At 38.5% G+C, this 8,789-nt stretch overlaps 1 protein-coding gene across 1 annotated transcript; it reads left to right on the forward strand.

The window, feature by feature from the left end:
• The first annotated feature begins 1,430 nt into the window (after positions 1-1,430).
• Positions 1,431-2,924, forward strand: LOC135943749 (uncharacterized). The gene has a single exon (XM_065490412.1). The coding sequence runs from the start codon at positions 1,431-1,433 to the stop codon at positions 2,922-2,924; it is 1,494 nt and encodes a 497-aa protein (XP_065346484.1).
• Positions 2,925-8,789: the final 5,865 nt, after the last annotated feature.

Genomic DNA, 8,789 nt, shown 5'->3' on the forward strand with positions numbered 1-8,789 from the left:
TAATTTGAAAATACCGATCAATACATGGTGTTTGCATTTCGCATTTATAAATTAAAAAAGACGAAATGCATAAAAAGATGCATACAAAATTCTAGCAACAATAGGGATCAGTACATAATTCTTTTGAAAAAGGTCAACGAACTTCTCATCTGAGCTTATAGGTGGAAGAGAACAATTATTCCAGGAATTCCTGTCAAAAATTTAATACCTGAGTGAATTCTTGGGATGTAACAAAACCTTTGAGGGATATCAAAAATTTTAAAAGGGTAGAAGTAACTCAAATAGTCAAATTACTCTTGTTGCCGACTTTTTTTTATCTCAAAATTTGTGAAAATTAAACCATGCGAAAATTTCCTTTTACGTAAGCTGATTCTAATCAGCGGGGGCGTTTGATAATTTTAAAATTGTTTAAAAAAAATCACTGCCGAATTGCTTGTTGACCTTTTTTGCAACAAAATTAAATTCGCTGTTGGTTGTTGAAAGTTGCGCAACTCAAATCAACAATTAAGGAATTGGAAAATTTTGAAATTTAATTTTTAAAATACCGTTCAACATTTGTGCTATTTTACATGTGGAAAAATGTATTTGATACATTTTAGGGATTTAGGATATTTTTAGCTGCACATATTTTCTGCTTCCATGGAATTTCGGTTAGTTCCTTTTATCTGCTGCTCTTTGAGTAGGTCTTGCATTTGCTACACGGCTCTCCCTTTAAAAGGATAAATCAGTTTCCCAGCAATTTAATTTTACCTGTGGGATTGAAAGGAGGATCTCTGTTTCCTCCCTTTCAGATAGATTTGATTTATAGAAGTCCGTGTAGCAAAGAAAAACACGACAGAGGACTAGTTCTGCCTGCAACTTCACTTAACTTTATCAAAGATAAGGTATGTAATAACTTTTTCTGACTTTCAATTACAGCGAGGAGCTCTCAATTTGTATTTTATGAAAAATTTCATATTTAGACATTTATCTTAATAATTCCTGTCTATTAATCTTTGATAAGGATGTGTTATTTTTTATAATGGCAGGCCAATTGCGTTAAATAAATTTATTCGATCTTTCAAGTTTCTTAAAGACCGTCTTTGACAAAGTTTCTGAGCACACCAATCGATTCCTGAGGGTCGAATTTGGTAAAGTGGATATTTTCCCGCCAAACAATATGCGAGACGTGCGCATGCGTCAGAGCTGGTTGGATGTGACAAATTAGTCATTTGTACAGGCGGTCTCTCTGCAAGTTCCCAAACCAGCTCTGGCGCATGCGCACGTCTCGCATATATACGTTCATATTGTTTGGCGGGAAAATATCAACTTTACCGAATTCGACTCTCAAGAATCAATTGGTGTGCTCAGAAAGTTCGTCAAGGCGATCTTTAAAAATGGATAATTCTTTATAGTGGTTCAGGAGAAAGCAACTACACCCGTCACTAAGCATGGATGCCATGGATGATGATTTCTCAGAGGAGGAAATGGATGATGACTTCTCAGAAGAAGCCATGGATGATGACGATTTCTCAGAGGAGGAAGATCAAGAACCAATGATCATTCGAAGCGTGGACCCTTCCTCATCTCTCGAACAAAAGTTGGAATACATCAACAGGCATAGAAAACACATTCCAGCCATTCTATACGCAGCAGAATTTGGGGATTTAGAGGTTTGCCAGGAACTTGTGAATCAAGGTGAAGATATCAACGTGAGGGACATTTACGGCTACGATGTCTACCACTACGCATCTATGAACGCCAAAAACGGACTGGAACTGATCGATTTCTTCAAGTTTTCTGGTGCAATAATGGAAAGGGAAAATGTTGCTGAGGTTGATGCAGTCACGTATGCTCTCCACGAATGGAACTTTGACTTTGCGATCAAGCTTTTCAACTGCTACGAATCAGAAGAGGCATCAAAGCTCAGCTTCCTTTCGTATTGCATTTGTTCTTCACTGGATTTATTGAAGAAAGCTCTCAAGAAGAATCCGTCGGTGGCCAAAGTGAAGGGCAGTCACGAGGTGTTCGACAAGGAAATTTCGTATGAGGCGGCAAGTTCGGCCAATCTGGAAAAATTCAAATGGACTGTGAAGATCGCCAGACGCCTGAACAAAGATTTGGTCCTCAGCAAAGAATGGCATCTTAAAATGCTCAAGTGTAGCTCACTCAATCGTAACCACGGCGAGGCAATCGCTAGTTTCGTGCTTTCCTCTTTCAAAATGAACTTCACGAGAAAAGATTTGACAACTGTCCTTACTAAGGTCGTTGCATCTTGGCCGCATTATTTGAACTTGAGGGTTGTCGGAATGTTGGTTGAACATGACGCCGACGTGAATGCAACGATTCGAGGAAAGTACACCCTTTTCGATTACTGCGTTGCGGAAAATTCCTTAATGGCCGCCCAGTTTTTCTACGCACTGGACAAAGAGGAGAAAATTTGCTCTCGCACGTTGTTTTACGCGGCTTGGAAAGCGGACGTTGCGATGTGCGAGTGGCTGCTTGGGCTTCCCATGAATCCGCCCTTCAAAGATCAAATACCTTTGTTTCTTTGCGCCGCTTCACAGAACAAGAGGTACGGCAAAGAAATTATTCGTTACTTTGATGCTCCGGTTCTTCGTGCGAATGTCAATGTTCCCAGCAAGTTGTACGAACCTCCCCTGACTCCACTCCACTTGGCAATGAAAAATGGAAATCTCGGAGCTGCAAAGGCTTTGTTTCGGATTGGCGCCGACTTGGGCGTAAAATTTGAGGGCGTTAATTTGCTGATTTACTGCTTGGGGGTAAATTATCTGGACGGCGCCAAGTTTGTGTTCTCCAAGAACAAGAGCCAACTGCTGGCTGGCACATTACCGGAAACCGCCATGCATATCGCCAAAATGTATGAAAACCAGGAAATGGAACTATGGTTGCGTGGAATCGTACGGTTCCCTTTTGGGCACTGATCAACTACATACTTTCCTGTATTTACTCCTCGTTGCACGTAACATATTATTTGTGCTTTTATGTTTGAAATTATTTTCTAATACACGCCTCTAAAACCAGAAATAATAAAATTTTCAGACATCATCTACATCAAATAATTATTGTATTATTTACTATTATTTTTGGTCCTTGCCGTCAAGAAAATAGCGCTGCTTGTGCTTTGCTTCTTTGCCACTTGATTTAAAAAAATGAAATTCCCAAGCGGCTGTTTACAATCTCGAAATTATAGCCTAAAATACGATCGGTGGCGCTGGAAAGACTGCGAAAAGTTGATATGGAACCGATCTCAGGGTGCGTTACCCTGAAAAAGGTCGTCAGGGTGGGTGGGGAAAAATCTTGGCCTATATTATGACAAAACTACATGCTCGAAATCACTGCAAATAATATAGCATTTAAAACCTGCCGCGATTTGGAATTTGGAGCGGAAATTCCACAACAGCCGGACCTGTGAGTATTCTAAGCATTTTTATCCTTTGAATTCGGCTTCATAAAGGCCCTCTGGTCTTCGGATAAATTTTTACGGTGATCTATGAGCAATAACGTAGAGAGCGAATTGGTAAAATACCTGGATAAGATATTATAAAAGTTTCCTATTGGCTATTTCTTGCTTAATTCAGGAGAGCACAAGGCAATTCACGCCTTGTTAACATTTTATAGTTAGCTGCGCATTCGCCGTCAGAGAATTGAAAGCTTGAATTCCTTGTGTGAAAGTCTGCAAGCATGGTGTCCGATGAACGTCCAAAATATTTTTCAAAAATATTATTGACTCCGATCTTAAAGTATGGATTCTACAGCTTTAAGGTTTACAGCCTCCAATCAAAGGTAATGAATTTATTATGGTAATCTGATTAAAAGTCTAATCTCCAATTATAGGAAGATAAATAAAACAAAAATGCGCCAATTATCTTGGAAGAGATGATAAGCTTTATTTGATCTTATTCTAAAATTTGCATTTAAAATCTAAGGAGATGAGTAGTGCCAGTCAAAATGTAAGAATTGCTTGTTCATAACACCACCAATAAAATGAGTGAAATACGAAATGAAAGGATAATTGATCAGGGCTTAGCAAGTGCAGCCCACAGATTTAAGCCATTCATCTATTTCCTTGTCCTTCTCGGCAAGAAGCAAATTACCTCGACAGCTTCCTTTATAGCGTGACAGAACATGGTCTTCTTGCTCAACTTCTTTCGGTCCGTCTTTCCAAATCGACGTCACGGCTGCGGTCTTCTAGTCCGTTGGTATATAGCCCGCCGGAAGATGGGGCAGTTTTTCAGCCGTTCTCCCGTCGCCGTCACGACGCGCTTCTACAGAAGCTGCGCGTATTCGGCCCGTGGATAAGCAACCCGCGGAGCTGTTCTGTCGTGCTGGTTGCCAGTTGCCAGCTGTCAGCTGCTCTCAAGAGCATTGAGGAATTGAATGCACAATTTATGTGCTGATCTCAGAACGAGTTAAACAAGAGGTCTGGTTTATTTAGAAGGAAATACGTTCAGAAAATTTTTTTCTCCTTCTCAGATTCATATCGTGTTACAAAAATTATTTATTTAACCCTAAAAAGTGATATTAATCCTCTTGTCCTTATATGGCGCTAAAAGAATTCAAATGTTTCCAATTTTATTTCTTCCATAAGAGCAGCGCTGTGATCGCTTATTAGCCACCTGGCACCTGCAACCTTCCATCCATTCATTCAGGTTCAGGTAGTCCATTAGAAATGTCGATTCAAAAGGCGCTGTGCTTGATTTGCGAGCGTCCAACGGCGGATGGCGCTGTCCTCGCTGTCCACGTAGACAAGGACAAATTGCAGACTTGGTTCCTCAATGTCTGCGAACACGAGTTGGCAGAGGAAATCAAGGACGAAGACCCGATTTGCTATTTTTGTCTCTGGGAAGCCGAGTGAGTTCAAAAGAATTTAGGAATCTTTTCATTTTATTAAAGAGAGTTTTCCCGAAGATTTCTTTGGAAATTCGATGAATTGGCAGACGAGGAATTGGTTTGGTGGCCACGGAATGCAGATTATTTGGACGATGCGGCAAAGGAGCTATGGATAAATTATTTTGGTGAAGATATAATAAACTTTGGAATTTTTAAATTTGATTAATTTTTATGTATTTCCAGAGGGAAAATTAGAGCAGTGTTGGGTGCAGTTGGAGAAAATTAAACTTCCAAAGAGTAACAGCGAAGATAATAGCAGACCAATTGAAGCCAAACAACAGTCACGCATATTGAACTGCTTCTACTGCAAGATGAAACTTACATTTAGTTATCAACTGTCTAAACATATGAAGAAAATGCACAAAGAAGCCATCAGATGTGGAAATTACCATTGTGCTACTTATTTCCACACTCATGAAGAAAAAGAAGAGCACACAAAGAATGTCCACGAGAAGCTAAAGGAACGAGAAAAAATCAAGTGCAGTTTTTGTGGAAAGGAATTTGAGGGACTATCCAACTACAAATGTCATGTTCGCCATGTTCACAAAGAGTTTCCTGTAAAATGCTCTCATATTGGTTGCCTTTCGTTCTTCAAATCAAAAATTGACATGGAATCACACTTTGACTCTGCGCACAAAAGTGAAAACGAGGCTAAGAGATTTCAATGCCATGACTGTGGTTACAGGGCAAGTCTTAAATCTAGTTTGAAAAAGCACATCTTCTACAAACATATTCCAAGATCAATTGAGTGCCACTTTTGCGGACATTCCTTCTCTTCTGAGAGTTCATTGAGATTTCATTTGAGGTGTTCGCACACTTTCAAAGTTTGTTCCTTGTGCAAATTGAGTGTTTCTGTGGGGAGCTTTCAAAGTCGCCACTTAAAAGTAAAAAATTGCTCCCGCTGTAAGAACAAATTTCAATGTTCAGGACTCTATCAGTCACATTTGAAATCATGCAAGAAATCTCTGATCAAGTGTGGCAAGTGCCAAAAGACATTCATCCATAGATGTTTGTTGAATTACCACATGAAAAGAAAACACTTGACGCGCGGGATTGAGCATAAGTAGCTTTTGGTTTAAAATTTGAATTTTCTGCAAAAAGTACTACAAAAGTGAACTAATCTTGCAAGAACATTTAAATAGAACCCACGACAAATTTTGCGCCCACTGCTCCAAAAATTTCTATAAATTCTCTAATTTGAAAAACCATCTCTCTGTAAAGCATAACTTGATTGTTGGTCATTTGCCTTGTCCGGACTGCAAAAAGAAATGAGTCTCATTGCAATTTCGAAATAAACATTTAAAAGAGGTCCACGGAAAAACAAAGTCCGGGAAAGATGTCACATTTGAGGAACAACTATGTACTCGCGTTGTATTCAAAATCATTTAATGCTAATTCACGGTGAAACGTCAGTCCACGAGTAATTTCTTTCTCTTTGCAATTGTTATATAAACGTTAATATCAGGTGCACCATTGCTGAAATGTAAACCATTCTGAGTAAATTATCGACACACCGTTCCAATCCTTACAATTTAAAACATGAAAATGCTAATCCAATTTCATCGAGTGTATCAAATTCATTGTTGTAAGACTGTCCTGCTATAAACACATCTTCGCTTCCGGTTGCATAATTCTGATGTAGATGAAAAGAACACCCAAGATAAATCGTTTCAATCTTTATAAAGTTAACAGTCAAAGTTCTTAAATAATTTTCGTATCAAAGCATTCTCTGAATAAATTTCTTTGTTAAAAATATTCAGCTTTTTCATGACTTATTTTTCCTCTTATTTTTCACCCCATACAAATATCTGAAATAAATCAAATAGAAAAAGAGAGGGAGGGAATCTCACAATTCAAAATCCCATTAGGTATATTTTTTTAGAAACACTTCTTATTTTTCCAACCTCATTTTTGAATTTTCGCCTGCTGCTTACTATCACCAAAATCAGGAAACTGCATATTTATAAAGCAAAAGAAGGCAAGCAAAAGTTTATTTTTGCTCTTTGATCGGCGCAACGTGTTATGACGCTGCCAGCAATTCGCGTAAAACAAATATTATTTAGGAATTGCAGTCACCCACGCAAAAAATTACGCAGCTTTAATTGGGCCAGTTGCGAGGATCGAAGCACCAATTGAGCGCGTGTCTCGAGAGAATCGCTCGCAATCAGGGAGTTGAATGCGCGTCTCACCTCGCAGCAGAGAACAGCGAGTGAATGAGTCTGTTTTTTTTAAATTGTTCGGATTGGCAGCAAATCTTTTTCCGCAGCACTCGCATCACAAAATGCACGGGCACTGCAATAATCAGCCGAAAATTTATATTCATCTGTGCTGTAAAATAAATAAGCGCCAAGCACTATTCTGATTGATGGCTGATCGCTTGCAGCCGCTGCGTTTATTTATTTTTCGGCCAATTAATCGCGGCTCAGGGGACATTCTCGAGGACGTATTTGCGCGTCAAAATTTATGCCAGCACTGCTTTTGGCGCCGCCTTTTTATTTCTTTTGGCTCCACTCAAAACGTCCGCTTCATTCACTCTCTGACATAAACTGACAAAAAAGGAAATGAAGCAAATAATTGGAATTTTTATCATGTATTTATTGAGACGTTGAATTCATGAAAAAGTTTCAAAGAATTGCAATCAATGAAAAAATTTAACAAAGTAAAGGAAGTAAGTATTAATATACAAATTTGAATGAAATTTTCGAAATTATATAAATGAACGTTGATGGTGTTTCCAGGAAAAATTAAATATTGACTTTTTTTATAAATTTTTCTGAGTTTTGCAAGATTTCAAGTGAGATTTATGCAAACCTAAGCATCGGAATTTGCTCTTGCAGCGAATGCACTTCGTAATTTTCAAATGATAACATTTCTTGTTATAAACAGTCATCACCATTTTGCAAAAAGCACAAACCTCGAAATTGTGATAGTATTTCACATGATTTCTCAATTCAGATCGACAGGAGAAAAGATTTTCACACATTTTACATTTCGTGGATTTGAGCAAGTGTTTTCTAGCTATGTGCCGTTCCAAATTACCTTTTTGCGTTGCTTTGTATTCGCAATCATTGCATTTGAACATTCTTGTCTCGTCATCTTTTCCGTGAGCAGAATCAAAGTGTCTTTTCATTTCGATTTTTGATTTGAAAAATGACAAGCAACCCTTATGAGAGCATTTTACAGGAAACTCTTTGTGAACTTTGCGAACATGCATATAGTAGTTTTTCTGTCCGTCAAATCCCTTCTCACATAAACTGCACTTGAATTTTTCTCGTTCTTTTGGTTTCTCGTGGACGTTCTTGTTGTGCTCTTTTTTTTCTTCAAGAGTGTGGAAATAAGTAGGACATTTGTGATTTCCACATCTGATGGCTTCCTTGTGCAATTTTCTAATATGCAGAGCCATAGAGTGAGAATTTTTATATTTTTTCCCACAGTAGATGCACTTCCATCGCTTCGGCCGATTTTCAGCTTCAACAATTCGCCTCTCTTCACCGTCAGCACTTTTCGGAATCTCAATTTTCTCCAACTGCACCCAACACTGCTCTAATTTACCCTCTGAAAATGAACAAAAATGAATAAAATTTAAAAACTTCAAAATTTATTTTCAATTCACCAAAATATTTCTTCCGCAGCTCTCTTGCTGCTTCGTCCAAATCCAAATTCCACCAAACCAAATTCTCGTCCGCCATCTCGTTGAATTTCCAATGAAACCTAAATGGGGGAAAATTCCTCATTTAAAAAAGAAGATTCCTTGAATACCTTCTAAAAACTCACTCGGCGTGCAAGAAACAGAAGTAGCAAATCAGGTCACCGTCGTAGATTTCGTCGTCCATTTCGTACTCGCAAACGTTGAGAAACCACTCCTGCAGTTTGTCCTTGTCCACGTGGACAGCGAG

The sequence above is a fragment of the Cloeon dipterum genome, chromosome 4 (genome assembly GCF_949628265.1).
Source record: "Cloeon dipterum chromosome 4, ieCloDipt1.1, whole genome shotgun sequence".
Lineage (NCBI taxonomy): Eukaryota > Metazoa > Arthropoda > Insecta > Ephemeroptera > Baetidae > Cloeon > Cloeon dipterum.